This window comes from Geotrypetes seraphini, chromosome 13 (genome assembly GCF_902459505.1).
Source record: "Geotrypetes seraphini chromosome 13, aGeoSer1.1, whole genome shotgun sequence".
Taxonomy (NCBI): domain Eukaryota; kingdom Metazoa; phylum Chordata; class Amphibia; order Gymnophiona; family Dermophiidae; genus Geotrypetes; species Geotrypetes seraphini.
Window position 1 is genome coordinate 82,407,692 of NC_047096.1, and position 19,569 is coordinate 82,427,260.

The window sequence follows — 19,569 nt, forward strand, 5'->3', positions numbered from 1 at the left end:
ATGTTTAGATCAAGTAGATCCCTCCAGGAGGATTTTCTGCCTACCATATTTACTACATGGTATCTTTTGTTACTTTGACAGGATAATCAGTCACCATGAACTGGAATAAAGGTGGACCTGGTACCAAGAGGGGATTTGGTTTTGGTGGGTTTGCCATTTCAACAGGGAAGAAGGAGGACCCAAAGCTTCCTCAGCCATCTCATAGTGCTTTTGGTTCAAGTTCAGCCAGTGGATATGGCAAACTAGGCCCCCCACAGCTGCCCTCTTTCTACAAAATTGGATCAAAGCGGGCAAACTTTGATGAGGAGAATGCGTAAGTTGTGCTGTTTGAATTTTTTTCCATAGTTAATAATTCAAATTTTCTACAGGAATTACTCTGGTTTAGCAATCTTAAAGGCCCTTTTACAAAGATGTGCTAAGATATTAACTTAGTGCGTGCTAATGTGGGACTTTCCTAAACAATAAGTCATTTCTAGCAGGTCCATAAAAAAAGATGGTTTGATTTTTTTTTTTTTTTTTGCAGGTCATGTGCTAACTCATCCTGGTTCTGTTTAGTATTTTAATTTTTTTAAGAAAGTTATTTATTCTGTACACTGCCTAGAAATTTGATTAAGCAGTATAAATTTTTTTTTAATAAACTTGAAACTTTAATAATAATAAACTTGAAACTAATGCTGTCTACTTGTATTTTGGATATAGTTACTTTGAAGACGAAGAGGAAGATTCCAGTAACATTGATCTGCCATATATTCCTGCTGAGAACTCTCCTACTAGGCAGCAATTTAATATGAAAACGACTGATTCTGACAGTGAAGAAGATCCACTGGAGGCGTTCATGGCTGAAGTGGAGGCAAGTTCTGTAGAACTAACTAAGGCCTTTATTGCAGGGATTGTTAATTCTGGCTGGAAAGTGAATGCAGGCTACCGCAGTTGATTAGTGCTTAGTGCATGATATTATTAGCTATCTGCTGCTTCATTTGTAAAAGGGGCCCTTAAGTCTTTAAGTCATGCCATCTACACAGGATGCTGAGGAAGGGAAGATGGTGGTCAAGTTTTTTTAGTCTTGATATACTGCACATAAATGGTCATTGTGTTTGTTTTTACATTTATCGATTTCAGAAAATAATACAAAAGGTAACCTTGTTGAAAAAAATAGAACAAATTACAGGAACTGACATATTTCACTATCTATAGGTTAAACACTTTATCACTTTACTAGCTTTTATAGCCCGTTACATTAACGGGTGCTAGAATATATGTGTGTGTGTCTGTCTTTATTTCTTTCTCTCTCTGTCTCCTTAGCTGCTTTCTGTATTTCTGTCTTTCTTTCTTTTGGCTGTCCACCATGACCCCTTGCATGCTCCCCCTGTCCATTCTCCCTTCCTTTTACCTCCCCTGTGTCCACCACCACCCCTTCACTGCTCCCCTTATCCAGCAGCAGCCCTTCTCCCTGTTTTACCTCCCCCCTGTCCCTGGCCCTCTGTCTGTCTTTCTTTCTGTCGCTCTCCCTTCCCCCTGTCTGTCTTTCTTTGTCTCTCTCCCCCTGTCTGTCTTTCTGTCTCTCTCCCTGTCCACTGTTTGTCTTTCTGTCTCTATCTCTGCCCCCTTTCTTTCTTTCTGTATTTCTTTCTGTCTCTCTGCCTGTCTGTCTTTCTTCGATGGCAGAAGATATTTCCCTGTCCCCAGAAGTCTTAGTATCAGGATTTACTTCACTGATATGCATTGCCACACTTCATAGGGGAAAAATACTAAGAGAGAATTCTATAAGGAGCCATTCCATCTATAAATTTATTTGTTACTTAATATACCACAATTCCTTTGGTTAAAGCGGTTTACCTACTAAAATCAGAAAGTTAGAAAAGAGCTCCATTTGTTGTAACTTACACACATTCAAGAGGAGTAAAGTATAACGTGCTCGCTGTGTAGGACCTGCAGATCATCCCCACAGGAGTTAATTAAAAGACGGCTCACATAAATATATTTTTAAGGCCTTCTTTAAACTGGGGAGGGCTGATATTCTTCTAACTGACTGGGGCAAAGCATTCCAAAGCTTAGGCATGGTGAAAAAGAAAGTGGAATGCCTGTCTGCTTCATTGGAGGCTTTGGAACGGTGGGGGTAGGGATAATCAATTGGCATCTAAAGAGCATAAGGAAGAATCAAGTTAGAGAGGGGACATAAAATTTTAAATTGGAACCGGTGAGGGAGAGGTAACCAATGTAAGGACAGCGGAAGAGGGGTACATTAGTCATATAGTTTTGTGGAGTTTGGAGACATCGTAATTCACATTGAGTAAGGCCTGAGTGAATGTTATTGCAATAATCAATATGGGAACGTACAAATGTATGCAGTAACATCTGAAGGGAACGGATGGAAATCAACTTCAGAGACGAAGGGGCGGATTTGAACCTTCCATTCGCTGATCCCCCTCCCTCCCCACGGATTTGAAGCCTCCGTTCGGGCTTACCGTTGGCAGCTCCTTTCCCACGCCTGACGGAGGCCGCATGGACCGAACAGCCAGGTCCCTGATCATACGCTTCCCCTCCCCCTCCCCAGCTGTAGATCGACTTCAAAGGCGAAGGGGCAGATTTTAATCTTCCGTTCGCCGCTCCCCCTCCCTCCCCAGCCACGCTGGCTCCTCCATCCGTGCTTCCGCCGCCACCGCCGAGATGGCGATCCAGGGTGGCCGGGTAATGGCATACGCCACATGCGGCCATGAGCTAGCGGCAGTTGATTCCAAAGCACGCGAGGCCAGCTTTTCAGCCGTTCACGATTGCCGCCTTCTCCGACCTTTACCAGGCCCTTTGAAAGCAGCGCTAGGTGGAGAGCAGGTGGAGGCTGTTGTGAGGTAATAAGCGCGCATGTGCACTCGTGCCGCCACACCCCGACAGAAAAGGGATCAGGGAACATGCGGCGCGAGTGCACATGCGCGCTTAGCATTTTATTATTTAAGATTAGAGAGAAAACTGCTTTTGAACAGTTGTTGGGTCCCAGGCCATATACTGTATAATTGCCTCAGTACTTGCCTGGGAGAGACCTTGCCCTATATGAAAGCTTGGGAGTGGGATTTGGGGAATGAATTAAGCAAGGATGAGTGGGAGCTGATTTGGCACAGGGGAGGGGTTGGGACTTGCTGGAGGGGCTGTGGGGAACCAGGGACATATCTCCACAGTGTTCTCCCCAGGGCCTTACAGCCGGGCGCTGCGCCCGGCTGATTTAGATGATCGCCCAGCTAATCCTGTTGCTGCCGCTGCCGATGTTCCTTCCCGGGCTGACTCGCCGCCGAAAATTTTGTTTGACGCCTGCCTTTTTTTTTTTTATTTTGCCAGCATGCTTTTACTTGCTTCGGGCCTTCCTGTTGCCGGGTCCTGCCTAATTTCTGTTTCTGTGAAGGCAGGACCCGGCCGGCAACGAGGAAGGCCCGAAGCAAGTAAAAGCAGTAAGTTGTAAGCTTCCCTCCGGGGCTCTGTGTGCATGCCGGCTTCCCTTCTCTTCCCTCTCCCTCATGGGACGCAACTTCCGGTTTCGGAGAGAAGGGAAGCCAGCAGCACTCAGAGCCCCAGAGGGAAGCTTACAACTTACTGCTTTTACTTTGCTTCGGGCCTTCCTCACTGCCGGGTTCTGCCTTCACGGAAACAGAAAGTAGGCAGGACCTGAAGCAAGTAAAAGCAGCAAGTTGTAAGCTTCCCTCCATCGCTGATCTATGAAAGATAGGTCAGCGATGGAGGGAAGCTTACAACTTGCCTAGAGACTACCGGGTTTGTGAGCTGGGAAGGATGGGAAGAGAAATGCTGTTGCTGCACCGAATAGGGGAGGGAAGGGGGAAGAAAAATATTCTGCTGCTGCACCCATTTTGGGGGGAAGGAAAGAGAAATGTTGCTGCTGACCCAATTTTTTTTGGGGGGAGGGGGAAGAGAAAAGCTGGTGCACCCAATTTGGGGGGGGAAGAGAAAAGCTGCTGCTGCACCCAATTGGGAGGGGAAGAAAAGTGCAGCAGCAGCAGCACCCAATTGGGGAGGGGGTGGGGAAGAGAAGTGCTGCTGCAGCAGCACCTAATTGGGGAGAGAGAGGGGAGAAGGAAGATTAGGGAAGGGAGAGGAGAGGCAAGAGATGCCAAGACCATGGGAGGGAGGGAAAGGAAAGGAGCTACCAGACCATGGGCGGGGGGGAGAGATGTCAGCGCATATGGGGGAGGAGTGAGATGCTAGGGCATGGGGAAGAGAAGGGAAGGAGATAGAGATGCCAGACCATGAGGTGGAGTGGGAAGAAAGGAAGGAAAGGAGAAGAGAGAGATGCCAGAGCATAGGGGAGGGGTGAAACGGAAATGAATCATGTACAAAGGAGAGAAAGGGCACAGGATATACAGTTTATTGAAGGGACATAGAAAGAGGGAAGATGCCATATAGAACAGAAAAAGGGCGGACACTGGATGGAAAGGGCAGAGAGGGTGGACAGAGAATGCAAGGGGCAGAGAGAAGGTGGACAGTAGATGGAAGGGGTAGAGAGAGAGAGAGGGCAGAGGCTGGGTGGAAGGGGCAAAGAGAGGACAGATGTTGCATGGAAGGGAGCGAGGATAAACGCTGAAGAGAAGATAATTTAAGCAGAAACGACAAAAGGTAGAAAAAAATGTTTTGTTGTTGCTTTACGTAGAATCAAGTAGTATTGTAACCGTATTAATTAAAGTTTATAAATAGGAAATTGAAATAAGGCAGTTTTTTGGGGACTAAACCCTTTCCTCAGGTCAGGACAGGATACCATAACAGCAGGGGTGCCCAAATGGTCGATCGCGATCAACCAGTAGATCACAAAGGCAATGTGAGTCGATTGCTTTGCCTTTGCAATCTTTTTCTTCCTGCCTCCCCGAGCCAGGCCAGGCACCAGACTCACAAGACTTCACCTCTGACGTCAATTCTGACATCAGTGAGGTAGTTCTGGGCCAGCCAATCGCTGCCTGGCTGGCCTGGAACTTCCTCTCCGACGTTAGAATTGACGTCAGAGGTGAAGTCTTGTGAGTCCGGCTTGTACATGTCTGGCCTAGCTCAGGGAAGCAGCAGGGAGAAATCAGCGTGGTGGCTTAGGGGGTAGGGAAAGAATGGGGGAAGTGGATAAATTGGCGTGATGGCTTGGAGGGGACAGGGGGAGAGAGAAAGAAAGGCAGAAATAAAGAGGGGGCAGGGGGAGAGAGAAATAGGCAGTCAGGGGGGAGAGAGAAAGAAAGAGACAGAAAGAAAGAAAAGGGAAGTGGCAGAAATAAATAAATATTGGATTTACAGTCAGAAGAAGGAAGTGCAACCAGAGACTCATGAAATCACCAGACAAAAAGGTAGGAAAAATGATTTTATTTTCAATTTAGTGATCAAAATGTGTCCATTTTGAGAATTTATATCTGCTGTCTATATTTTGCACTATGGCCCACTTATACTAAACCACAATAGCGTTTTTTAGCGCAGGGAGCCTATGAGCATCGAGAGCAGTGCAGGGCATTCAACACATCTCCCTGCGCTAAAAACCGCTATTGTGGTTTAGTAAAAAGGGAGGGGGTATATTTGTTTATTTTTGTACAGTTGTTCCTGAGGTGACATTGCATAAAGTCATCTGCCTTGACCTCTTTGAAAACTTGCGGAATATAAATGATAATTAACATTTTCTCTGCGTACAGTGTGCTTTGTGTTTTTTAAAATTTTATTGTTGGTAGATCATTTTGACTTGGTTATTTTAAAAGTAGCTCGCAAGCCCAAAAAGTATGGGCACTCCTGCTGTAGAGCCAATATGTATGACTGGATGAGCTATATTTATCTTTTTTTTTTAGTTGTTTAAATTCATGCAGAAATAAATGGCTAAATTGAACCTAATGACTTCATTAACGCCTTTCCCTTTTTTAAACCTCTATACCAGGGGTCTCAAAGTCCCTCCTTGAGGGCTGCAATCCAGTCAGGTTTTCAGGATTTCCCCAATGAATATGCATGAGTTCTATGTGCATGCACTGCTTTCAATGCATATTCATTGGGGAAATCCTGAAAACCCAACTGGATTGTGGCCCTCAAGGAGGGACTTTGAGATCCCTGCTCTATACCATTTGAAAGAGGGCAAATATCTAATTATTCCCTTCTAGCATTGGATGCTTCTTAAATTAAGTAAAAATATTCTGGCACAAGTGTCAAACCTTAAAAAAGGAAGTCATATTGAGCATTGGAAAATAATAATAATTAACTAATAAAAATAGTACAGATTTAGGGCTTCTTTTACTAAGTTGCGAAAATAGTTTTAGCGTGTGCTTAGCGCACACAGAATTACCACATGCTAGACGCTAATGCCAGCATTGAGCTGGCGTTAGTTTTCCTGTGTAGCGCAGGAGTTTGCGCATGCTAAAAATGTTAGCGCACCTTAGTAAAAGAGGGGGTTAATTTTCCCCACCACCAAATTTTCCCATCGCGCCCCACCCGGCTGGAAAAAATGTCTGGGGAGAACACTGCTACATATGTGATGGGATTCTAGACTGGTGCATGGGTTTTGGATTTCTACTTTTTATGAACTTTCCCAAATTTTGGGTAAACAGCTCACAGCAGAGTGGGAAGAGGTGCAGTTGCATAGATATAAGATAGATTTGGAGGATGGTAAATTAAAGTTTTGTCAGTTGACCCTTACCGCAGCTTGATCGATTCTCACTGCCAGATGGAAGCAACCTATTACACCAGTCTGGCAGTCAATTCAGAAGAGATTGGGCGTATGATATGTATAAACTGACTGCTTTAACCCATGGTCAGCTTCATGGTTATGTTGGGATTTGGTGGAGATTTGAGCGCTATCTTAATTGTACACATGATGTGGACTGATATGAGTTGTTGGTTGGGTTTTTTGGGGTTTTTTTTAGGTTTGGTTGGTGGTCAGGGAAACATTCCTTCTTTTTCTAATCTAAGCTGGGGTGGGAGGGGTAGGGATTACATTGTGGATGTTCCTGCTAGTTCTGTTGTAATGTAGGATACAAGTAAATACTGGCTATAAACTTTCTATAGCTTTTGCACTTAAGGCTGAAAACATACATATCAATATTATAGAGCCTTAAGTTCTGTGAAGTGTATACCTTAAGGCTGTATAATATTGATCTGTAATGTAGAATAGGCACATCAAAGCGCATTGCGAGTGCCTATCTGATGATTGTAATTTTCTGCCTGTGATTTATGTATCTATTAATGTTTTTCAATAAAAGCGGTTAATTAAGAAAAGAAATAGCAATATGAATCATAATATAAGAGTATGTAAACTTAGCCACAAAATAAACTCATTTGTAATGTCCAAAAGTGAACTTCATAAATGACAAGTGATAACCCTATAAAACTTAAATACTGAAGTAGAGCAGAAAACCGTACACCAATAGTGCTCTAAAAAATGGCCAAATAAAAATCATCTTTTGCTAAAAAAAATGAATTCACTTACAACTAATAAAATCTTGGTTGCTGAAAGCTAGGAATGAGGACAGCATCAAAAATTCTAACAGAGAGATGCTCTGCAAGTTTCATGAGCCGAGATTTTTAATTACCAAGTAGTTATTCCTTCCTACCAGCAAGTGAAGGTAGATAAAGCTGAATAAGTTATGGTGCTCCCTGAAACAATCCAGTATTTTTCTTTACCTTTACCAGGTTGTAAATTTAGCTGACAGTGCTCCTATTTCTGGCCTAGCTCCCCACTCTGCTCGCCATGGCCCCATAACGTGGTCAAATTTAACAGCCACTCTTATTTATTTAATCATTTATTTAGCCCATCCTCCCAAAAGAAGCCCAGAATGGGTTACAAGATTCATAGTATAAGCAGGACAAACTTTAGTGAGAAATACAGACAGATTTGGCAGACATAGGGGGTTTAGATTACAGCATTTACAGTATAGACATAACATACAGACTTAAAATACAGATGTAGTAGACATAGGGTGGTTTAAATTGCAGCATTTCCTGTATAGATGAGGCATAACATAGAGGTAAAATAGCTTTTTCTTTGCAGGCGGGTGCATCGTTGTTGTCGGAGAATGTGGAAGTAATTCAAGTTATATTTGTGGTGGCATACAAGTTTTAGTGAGATTCCATTTGGTGTATTAGTCGATGCCTTTGAGTTCCATTCGTCAGGGGTGCAAAGCTGGGTTTGTTACGAGCTGGGTTTGTAAAAGAGGAAGGTTTTCACGGCCTTCCTGAAGTTCCATAGACTATCTAATGGATGGGGGGGATGATGTGCCATAATCTGGGTAAGTAATGAGAATAAGAGCGTTTTCTGGCTGTCTCAGATGTGAGTGAGCAGTCAGGTAGTAGGATCAACCGTTTTTCTGCTTGGGAGGTTGTGGACGTAAATTTGTAGTTTTGATGCTATGTAGTTTGGTGTCATCATGTGGAATGTCTTGAAGGCTAAAACCAAGGCTTTAAAGGCACATTGTTTTTGGATAGGCAGCCAGTGCATGGATGTTAGTGCTGGGGTGACATGGTTGCAGAAACCCAGGTTTTTCAGGAGTCAGATTGTGGCGTTTTGCACAACTTGGAGATAGTAGCGCATTGCAGTAATCTAAGCAGGATAATACAAATGCATATAGTAGTTGGGCAAAATCGCTTTCTGAGAAGTAAGCACGGATGCACTTTAGTTAGCGTAGATAATAGAAGGATGAAGACACTAATTTTGATACATGGTCTGAGAGAGACAGGTTTGAGTTGAGTATCACTCCTAGGCTGCAGACATTATCTTTGGTTGTAAGGATGTCGTTTCCCCAGGATTCAATTCTGGCGCTTGGAATGGAAATCCTCTCATATGAGGAAAGATTAAAACGGTTAAGGCTCTTCAGCTTGATTGAGGGGAGATATGATTGCAGTCTACAAAATCCTGAGTGGAGGAGAACGGGTACAAGTGGATTGATTTTTCACTCCGTCAAAAATTACAAAGACTAGAAGACACTTTCAGCTAGGTCACGTATTGCGCAATGAGCAGTTTCATTGGGAGAAAGTACTCAATGTGCTCCAGACACGAGGCACTCGCCGGCCTTTGCAAGTGCTGTGCAGGCCACCGCGAAGGGGAAACCTCGTCGGCATCGGGTGCTGGTGTCCAGGCTTCCCCTTCATGAGTGCTTTGCGAACCAGCAGCTGACAGCGGGGAAACCCAGACTTCCCTCACCGCCCACGCAGGGATTCCCCCAGCCACTAATGGTCAGGGTAAAAAGGATTCCCTTACTGTGCCGAAGCAGCTAGGAAATTCCCTTTTCGCTGCTGCCGGCTTGCCTACTTTATTAGCTGGGACAGTTCAGGCTTTCCAGCCGCTACAGGCCTCGGAGTGGTCGTTTACAGCGGGAACCTCTCCATTTTTGGCAGGAAGCACTTCCATTTTGTCTGCAGCCTCAGTTGACCTTCCCCCTGTGTTGGAAAGACAGGGGCAGGTTTCTGATGGGTTCTCTGCTTTGGTATTGAGTCTCATTGTGCCGCCAGGGTGTTTTCTCCCGATTTTTTTTTTTTTTTTTTGCCTTATGTATGGCTTATTTTCAAGTTGCCGGGGTCCTGCTTCTGCTTTGGGGGAGGGGTGTTTCCCTCTGCATCCACTCCATTTTGGCTACCCTCAGCACCAGTCACATTCCCCGTCGTCCAAGCGGCTGTGGGTAGCTTGGGACGAAGATTTTGTTTGAGGAGCAGTTTTCAGTGGATGAGGACCTGGACCTTCTGGGAGACCTCGAGGATCCTTTCGGGAGACTGGATGCTGTTAGCGGGGCCTCTGTGGTTCTGTCTACCGGCAAAGATGCATCCGTGGTGCGCATTTTTCAGCGGGACGAGCTCCCAGAGCTAATTTTGCAGGTCACCTTGGTGTAGCGCTTCGAGGAGGAGATGCAGGAGACCCCACGTGTGGTGGATTCTCCGCTTTGGGGATCCGCTCTGCATCCTGCTCCTTTACCATGCATCAGGATATTTGGGATATTGTCCTGGTGCAGTGGAAGACGCCAGAGGCGCCTTTTCATTTTGTGCGCTCCTTTGCTCGTCTGTATCCCATCCCGGAGGGGGATAGGGATACCTTAAAGTTGCCAGTGGTGGGTGCGGTGGTCTCAGCTATATCCAAGTGGCAAACGGTGTCCGTAGAGGGTGGCTCTACCTTACGGGACATTGAGAAGCGTAAGTTGGAAGCCCCCCTTAAGCAGAATTTTGATGTCTCTGCCTTAAGAGTCCAGGTGGTCACGTGTTTTGGTGGGCCGAGCAGGTCTTTGACCATGCAACTTTTCTTTTGTGGATCAGGATGTGGCAAAAATTGAGATGGCTGCTTCTTATCTCTCGGTTGACTTGTTGTGGACATTGGCCAAATCTATGTCGCTTGGGGTGGCCGCGCGTCGTACCATGTGGCTTCGTGCTTGGGCAGCTGATGCGGTATCTAAGACTAAATTGACAAAATTTCCCTTTCAGGGGTCTTTTTGTTTGGAGAGGATTTGGACAGGTTGGTTCAGACCTTGATGGACTAAGTTCCCCGCCTGCCTGAAGACCGTGCTCGTCCAATTGTGCAGGTGTCACTGCTCGGGGGTGTTTGTGAGTTCCACAGATATCGCCCTGTTTGAGGGGCTGCTTCCTTCCCAGCCTCTGGGGCGTCCTGGAGTCGCTTCTTTCAGAACATGCAGTCCTTTCGGGGGGCCTGTTGGGGACGTGATTCCTCCGCCACTCCCTCTGCCACCCGGCCCACCCAATGACTCCTTGCTGGCGCCTCCCTTGGTTCCGGTGGGTGTTTGGCTGCGAGATTTTTACCAGGGGTGGACCAAGATCACGTCAGATCAGTGGGTCCTGGAGGTGATTCGGGACGGTTACGCACTAGTTTTCCCGCTCTTTGGCAGATCGATTTTCGCTTCTCCTTGTCTAGCAGTTTGGAAGAAGCAAGCTTATTGCAAGACGATTCAAAGATTGCTAGATTTCAAAGCAGTTGTGCCCATGCCTCCGACGGAGTGGGGCACCAGCTGATATTCCATTTACTATGTGGTGCCCAAGAAAGAGGGGAATTTTTGGCCTATCTTGGATTTGAAGGGGGTCAGCAGGGCTCTGGGAGTTCCATCTTTTCGCGTGGAGACCCTAAGGTCAGTCATTCTGGCAGTTCAACCGGGGAAATTTCTGACCTCTCTCAATCTGATGGAGGCCTACTTGTATGTTCCGATTCAGGCCTCTCAGTGTTTCCTGCGCTTTGCAATCTTGGACTGGCATTATCAGTTTTGTGCACTTCCCTTTGGTTTGGCCACTGCTCCTCGAATGTTCACCAAGATCATGGGGGTCGTGGCGGCGGCCTTACTCAGGGAGGGCATTCTGATTCATCCTTATCTGGATGACTGGTTGAGCCGCATAAAGTCGTTTCAGGAGAGCACCCGGGTTACGACTCAGGTTGTGGAATTCCTGCAGTCGATGGAATGGGTTATCAATCAGTCCAAGAGCCAGTTGGTTCCGTCTCAGCTCCTGGAGTACCTGTGGGTTCTTTTTGACACCAGTTTGGGGAAGGTCTTCCTGCCAGAGGCTCGTGTGGTCAAATTGCAGGCCCATATTCAGCTTCTTATGGCTTCCCGATGTCCTTGGACTCAGGGGTTTATCCAGGTTCTGGAGTCAATTGCGGCTTACCTGAACGTGGTTCAGCGGGCCCAAGCTTACATGTGCCTGCTTCAGCATGATCTGCTTCAGTGATGGTCACCCCAAATGCACAATATGGACTCTCCCATTCCTATTTAGGGGTTGGTGTGTTGCAGTCTCAGGTGGTGGCTACAGTCTTCCAATCTGGTGCAGAGTGAGTCTGGATCAGCCCCAGTGGACAGTTCTTATCACGGATGTCAATCTTCTCGGTTGGGGAGCTCAGTGTCTTGGTCACTCGGCTCAGAGCAATTGGTCTCCAGAGAAGATGTCTTGGTCGATCAATGTTCTGGAGACTAGAGCCATTCATCTGGCATTGCTGGCGTTCTAGCCCTTGTTGACGGGCAAGTCTGTTTGGGTTTTCTCGGACAATGCCACGATGATGGCCTATGTCAATCATTGGTGTGGAACTAGGAGTCGCCTGGTGGCGCAGGAGGCAGCTCTGCTCATGGACTGGGCAGAAACTCATCTTCTGGACATCTCGACTTCCCACATAGCTGAAGTAGTGAATGTCCTGGTGGATTTCCTCAGTCGGCATGGTCCCACAGCCTTCGACTTGATTGTGCCTCCGGTCATGGATCTGATGGCCACAGGTGTCGACTCCAAAGCACCTCGGTTCTTCAGTCAGCGCAGGGATGTGCAGGCCGAGGGGCTGGATGCTCTGGTGCAGCTATGGCCGACAGTGGGCCTTCTGTACTTGTTTCCTCTATTCCGATGGTGGGCAGAATTCTTTTTCGCATTTCTTGTCACCTCAGCCATGTGATCCTGGAGGTGCCGAATTGGCACCGGCGGCCGTGGTACGTGGATCTGGTTCATCATCTGTGGCAGATCCTCTTCTACTCCCCCTCTCGCCCGACCTTGTGACTCAGGGTCCCTTTCTGATGTTCGATCCAGGTCCCTTTTGTCTTACGACTTGGCTCTTGGATCATCTCTTTGTCCTCTTCGCAGGGCCTCGTAAGGGGGATGGTGCCTCTAAGGCTACCATTGTGCGCTGGATCAAGGAGACTATTGCTTCTTCAAGTTTTAAGTTTATTTAAATTTGATAAATCGCTTATTACATACTAAGCGAGTAACATTAAAAATATATGGTATACAACATTAAAAGGGGGATAAACAATAGACTGACAATACAGACGAACTTGGATACTTTAAGGAAAGGACAAAGGTGGGCAGAAGGCTCATTCCACTCGGGGTCAGGCAGATTCTGGGGCTGAGTCTACTCTTATGCCTCCTGTGGATATTTGTAAAGCTGCGGTTTGGACTTCTCTGCATTCCTTTGTGCAACACTACCATGTGGATGCTCGGGCGAATCGGGACGCGGTGTTCAGTGAGCGTATTCTGGTGGGATCCCTTCTGGGATCCCACCCATGATGGGTACTGCTTTGGTATGTCCCATCAGTGAAGCCTATACCGGTCTGGAGAGCTTGGCAAAGAAGGAGAAATTAGGTTCTTACCTACTAATTTTCTTTCTTTTAGATTCTCCAGACCAGTATAGGACCCCACCCTATCTGTTGTCATTTGTTCTTGCAGGGTTTTTTGCATGAAGATTTTGATTTTTCTGTGAGTTCTAGTATTTTTCTAGGGCTGGGGAGATCTAAACTGGCTGTGGCTTGGCTGGTGAGCTTTGGGGACATTTCACTGCAAGGGTCTGTTCTCTGCATTTTCCAACAGCATTCCTGTATATTAGTTGTTGCTCCTCTTTGAGCGTTGTTCTTGCTTTTTCTATTTAGTTTTTCCATAGTTCTGATTGGCTATTTGGCAGACGGATGGATAGTGAGAAGGTCAGCTATTAAGTACTATAACCAAGAGTCATGATAAGCTATTACCCATCAGGGAAGCCTATACCGGTCTGGAGAGTCTAAAAGAAAGAAAATTAGCAAGAACTGACCCCAGCCATTCAGAAAGTGGTGCGGGCCCAAGCGGGAGCGTGGAAAGCTTGCTCCTGACATCCGCACTCCTGACCTGTGCGTCGCTAGCGAGGGAGGGATACATGCTGAACCACCAGGTACGGAGGAGATGATCTAAAAGTACTGGGGGGGATGATAGAAAAGTACTGGGGGGGGGATGATTAACATAAGAACATAAGCAATGCCTCTGCTGGGTCAGACCCGAGGTCCGTCGTGCCCAGCAGTCCGCTCACGTGGCGGCCCAACAGGTCCAGGACCTGTGCAGTAATCCTCTATCTATACCCCTCTGTCCCCTTTTCCAGCAGGAAATTGTCCAATCCTTTCTTGAACCCCCAGTACCGTACTCTGCCCTATTATGCCCTCTGGAAGCGCATTCCAGGTGTCCACCACACGTTGGGTAAAGAAAAACTTCCTAACATTCGTTTTGAATCTGTCCCCTTTCAACTTTTCCGAATGCCGCCGCCTTTTATTTTTTGAAAGTTTGAAGAATCTGTCCCTCTCTACTCTCTCTATGCCCTTCATGATCTTGTAGGTCTCTATCATGTCTCCTCTGAGTCTCTGCTTTTCCAGGGAAAAGAGACCCAGTTTCTCCAATCTCTCAGTGTATGAAAGGTTTTCCATACTGGGGGGATTATCTAAAAGTACGGGGGGGGGATGATTTAAAAAAGTACGGGGGAGGCTGGCTGGCTGCCACTACATGTGTCTACCATTAGATGTGCCCACCTCTAGACGTGCCCTGTACCCTGTCCCTGCCTACCACTAGACCACCAGGGGGGGGGGGGACAGAATACAGGGCACACTATTGGGTTCAGAATTTTTTTTTCTTGGTTTTTCCTCCTCTACAGGTGGTTGGGTCTTATGGAGCGAAAAATACGGTAGCTCACAGTCTTCCTGTATAGTGTACATTCGTAATTATATTTGCTATTGTATCTGAAATAAGGAATATACTCAGGCATGTTCATTGTAGAAATATTATCTTATGGGAATGATCTCAAACTATAAGAAAAATTTCTGGAAACTTTGAATTATTCAAATCTCATTTTCATAGTGCTCTTGCTTTTCAAATCTACTAAATTGTTGTCCTGGTTCCCTAATAGTTATAGAAAGAGAGATGATAGACTAGGGATTTCAAGTGATAGGAAGCAAGTCTTCTTTGGTAACATCATTAAAACTTGCAGTGGGTAGGAACTCTCATTATAAGTGAGGGAGTCATGGGAAGGAGTTTCTAGAAATATCACAAGAGTATAAATGCTATATCACTCATAGGTCCAGAAAGAGCCTTGCAAAACCAGAATATTGCAATTGGCAGCTGGAGCAGAGATAACCAGAAGAGCTATGTGGTTTGGTTTCTGATAAAGAACCAGTTTAGGAAAATATGGACATCTTATGTTCAGCTGCTCAATGCTCTTGCCTTATTGTGCATGTTGAGTTTCGTAGATGATTTCTCTTTGAACTGTGTCTGAACTATGTTTTCTGTTAGGATCAAGCAGCCAGAGACATGAAGAGATTGGAGGAAAAAGACAAGGGGAGAGAAAATGCCAAGTAAGTTGTTTTTTTGGGGGTTCTCTCCACTCAACTAATAAGACAATGTGCATTCTTCAGAAATTGAGCTTCTGTTAAATGTACACTTATTGGTAGCAAGTTGTTGCCAAAAAAACAGCACAGTAATTCACACATAGATTTAATTTGCTCTTTATTCCATAATGTCATCTTCCCACTTTTCACTGCATATAGGGTAAATTTTCAGGAGAACACCTACATGTAAAATTACATATGCACTTTTTAGATCCCTCAGACCTTGCAGATTGTCAGCTGCAAATGATGCGTTTTTCTGGCTAAATGTGTTGAATGATGATGTAATGAAAGTGTAAATTTGTCAAAGGGACATAATATATTGCCTTTCTATGGTACATCAAAACAGTTTATATAATTTTCTGCAGGTATTTTCTCTGTCCCTACTGGGCTCACAGTCTGTTTTTACCAATTATGCTCCCAAAAACATCTCTAAGCAGGGACACATTTTAAAAGCAACTAAATGTATGCCCATTCTGAAAGTCAATGCTTACTTTAGAAGTAATGGAAAATACACTAATGCAGGTTCAGCAGATCAACCTGTGTAACCTTTTGTGCTTACACAGTTCCTACCTAAGTATACACTCCCCCCTCCCGATTCGCGGTTTTAGGACTCGCAATTTCGATTATTCACAATTTCCTAAAACTGGAATCACCCGCCTCCCAGACCTCCCCAGACCTTACCTGGCGGTCTAGCAGTCTTTCAGGGCAGGAGCCCCATGCAGGGACATGCCTGCCCCATGCAGATCACTCATCCAAAATGGCTGCCTTGAGTTCCCGTAAAGGGTTTTAGACAAAGGATCACCTTACAGGTCATGGAGCTGATGGGCCGCCGCGGGAGTGGACTGCTGGGTGCAATGGACCTCTGGTTTGACCCAGTGGAGGCAACTTCTTATGACTACAGGAACTCACGACAGCCATTTTGGATGAGTGATCTGCACGGGGCAGGTGCATAGGAAGATCGCTCCTGCCACAAAAGACCGCTAGACCACCAGGTAAGGTCCGGGATACTGGGAGAAAGGGAGTGGGTTAGAGTCAGCCCAAAATTTATTCATGAATTTTCAATATTCGCGAGCTGGCTCTGTCCCTAACCCCCACAAATATTGAGGGAGGCGTGTATAAAAATATACCATTTAATGCTCAGGATCACAAAAAATCTGTGTGTGATACTAATTCAATGTCCATTCACATCTGTGAATTGAAAAGAATGCTAATGGATTTGATAACCCATGATATTGTAGTTAGTGTAATCATTTATATTGGAGACGGTATTTTTATAAGAGTGTCTAAACAAGGAAAGCACATGGGTGCATATGTTCACTTTATGTAAAAACAGGTGCAACAAATACAAACTACAATCTACGAAATTCATTTAATAAATTATGCACACTATTTTTTATTTATTTACATGTTTTGTTTTGTTTTTCAAGTATTTCTTTATAATCCTTCAATATAGTTACCCTGCTTTGCAATGATGAAGTCCCAACCTCCAGGAAGCTTCATTATTCCATCCAAGACACCGTTTTTGTTCATTTGCCGAATGGCTCAGCTAACAGCGGAAGAAAGCTCTTCCAGAGATGCAAAATGATGTTCATGCATAGGTTGTTTCAGCTTTGGAAAAAGGTTGAAGTTTGGTGGACGCATTGTTGCTATTGATGAAACTTGAGTCTGAGACATTGAGCCGAGCTGAAATCGCAGTCCAATGAGTGGAGAGCTCCATTTTCCCCACGACCAAAAAAATTTCGACAATCTCAATCAAAAGTCAAAGAAGTGATTTTTGCTTATGATCATGAAGGCATCATCATCACAGAAGTGTCATAGCAGTGTATTATTGTGATTTTTTTGACAAAAAATGCAGAGAAAAATGCACAAAACCCAACCTCAATTGCTCTTGGCTGAGCCACTCATTCTTCACGACAACGCTTGTCATTGAAAAACTATGTGAATATGGCTGGGAGTTGTTACCTCATGCTCCCCGCAGTCCAGAAAACTTCAACCAATGCAAATTCACATAATATTTTGTCACGTGTTCCCGTCTCCCCAACCTAAACAGAGTTCTGATCACTGAATTTTGGGCTACCTGGAGCGCACACAGTGCCGATATCGGTACACCCAGGAGTACCAAACTACAGATAGCAGTAAGACATCTGGTAAATGGACTTAGACCTTGTTTGTCAGCCCATTTGTTTAAAATAATCCTGCAGACAATTGTTTTTTCGGTTCTTGATTACTGTACTCCCAAAATTCAGTGATCAGAACTCTGTTTAGGTTGGGGAGATGGGAACATGTGACAGAATATTATGTGAGTTTGTATTGGTTGAAGTTGATGGATAGGATTCGCTTTAAGCTATTACTAACCAGATTCTAACTGTATGTCCCAGTGAGTGCTTAAGTTTCGATTCTTTGCTGCGAAGACATTTCCAAGGATACCAACAGTGCTGTGAAAGTGCAACTCAGCAGAGCACTCCATATATGGCCACAGGAATCCAGGAGCTGATATGTCCCAAAAAGGGGACTGACGTACCCATGTGAAGAAAAGAAAGTTTGAGAAATATTCCTGTTATGGGCACCTCCGTGGAGGATAGAAGCGTGGGGGTGGGATAAAGAGGCGCCATATTTGCACCTCTAGGGACGGTACATGAACAGAGCTGGAGGTGTGTTTCGCAGGACAAAGAATAAAACCCTGTATATAACTTCATGCTTTTTCAGAGCTTCACATATATTCAGAAATGTGCTGGCCTCTGTCTCTATAATCTCTCCACTGTATTTCCAGACTGATAATACAAGTTTCTTTCTGGTATGCTAATACTGCTACTATTTTTGTCTGTTTTGGAATATACAATGCACGTCTGGTCATTCCTTTAGAAGGATTTAGTTGAGGTGATAATGCAGCCAGCCACTTCAGCTTTAAGCTATTACTAACCATTTATATGTGCTTGCACCACTTGGCTCCTAAACAGCTTGAGAGCATTCTGACACATGTTCTGTCTCGTCTACTTCGATCTGCAGAACAATTAGAGCTGCAAATTCCATCTGTAAAAGAGCTGAGGCTAATAATGTTGAGGAGGGCCTAGGGAATGGAACAATCTCCCTGAGGACATTTGTCGGCAACAGAACACACAGAATTTTAAAAGAATGCTTAAACGGCATCTTGATGAAATACAGGGCATGAGACTGTGTGGTTAATGAGGAAGAGATGATAACAGTAAGGTGCTGGTCGCCTATGTATTTTATTATTTGTATTTATGCTGTTTTGTGGGTATATTTATTGTCGATCTTGTTTGTAATTATGTATTTTTGTATGTAAGTTTGTAACCCGCCCTAGGTAAGTGCGGGATATAAATAAATAAACCAAACCATATGAATATTTAGGCATGAGGAAGTTGAGTGCATGATTGGTGCCATGTTTGCTGTCAACCAAAAATGAGTTTGATTGGACATTGTGTCTTGAGCACAATGAGAATGACTTTTTGCAGCATCTTGTGACTGTGGATGAGACATGGGTTCATCTCGTATAAAACAATGGACAACAACAGATTGAATGACTCCGAAAAAAGCAAAAACGGCTCCGCCTGTTGGGAAAGTGATGGTGACAATCTTTTGGGATGTCCATGGGATAATTTTTTTTGACTCTCTGGAAAAGGGAAAACCCATTAATGGCAAATACTATGCTGGCTTATTACAACTTCTAAGCGTGAAAATCGAGATGAAACATCCTCATTTGGCCAAGAAGAAAGTTATTTTCCACCAGGACAGTACACCGGCTCACACATCAACCATTGCGATGGGCGAAATTGCATGAATTGTGGTTTGAATTAATTCCTCACTCACCGTGACTTTTCTGTGTCTAAACCTGAAAAAATGGCTTGCTGAGAAGAAATTTTCTCTGGTTATAGATACTATTTTTTCCTGTTCAGATGTTTTATATTTTACTGAAGATATGAAAGGTCTGGTAAAAAGTAGGAGCAAATATATTGATTTAAAAAAAGACCATTGAAGATAGATTTCATTCTCCCCTCCCCCCCCAAAAAAAAAAAATGTTGTTTTCTTGATTAGGCCAGAAACCTTTCAATTGAGCCTCAGAGAAGCTTCAGTAAACCAATGTAACTCCATTTTTATTTTTTGACCTAGCAGTTTCCTAGGTTTCCATAGGACTTCTAGATCAGTCAGAATCTGCCTTTATTGGAGCTGCAGCAGCATGAGAATTCATTTCCGCTCCACCCCTAACTCAGCCATTGTAGCTCCAGACCCTGGTTGAAGTTAATGGATAAGGGTCTCCCTCCAGAACTTAGTATGTAAGCACCCTGTATGTCTACTAGGTGTCACTGTTGCATGAAAAATAGGACTCCTGGAGGTTGTGAATGCTGTTTTGCTGTACCATAGACAAGTTACCATTTCTTAAAATTTTCATTATTCACTTTTCCAAATCAAACTGAAGACAAGTTGCAACTTTGCTGTTTCCACTCATAATACAGTACTGTATGTACTTGTG

The 19,569-nt window shown here is 44.7% G+C and overlaps 1 protein-coding gene across 2 annotated transcripts in view; it reads left to right on the forward strand.

The window, feature by feature from the left end:
* DDX42 (DEAD-box helicase 42) overlaps window positions 1–19,569 on the forward strand; it is a 75,376-nt gene that overhangs the window by 3,304 nt on the left and 52,503 nt on the right. The window contains exons 2-4 of one of the 2 annotated variants that reach the window (XM_033918155.1): window positions 82–313; window positions 700–850; window positions 14,986–15,047. In XM_033918155.1, coding sequence (XP_033774046.1) covers window positions 96–313; window positions 700–850; window positions 14,986–15,047 — 431 coding nt within the window. In that variant the 5' untranslated portion in view covers window positions 82–95. Of the gene's footprint in view, window positions 1–81; window positions 314–699; window positions 851–14,985; window positions 15,048–19,569 lie in introns of those variants that run through there. The other variant, XM_033918156.1, reaches the window with a different exon arrangement.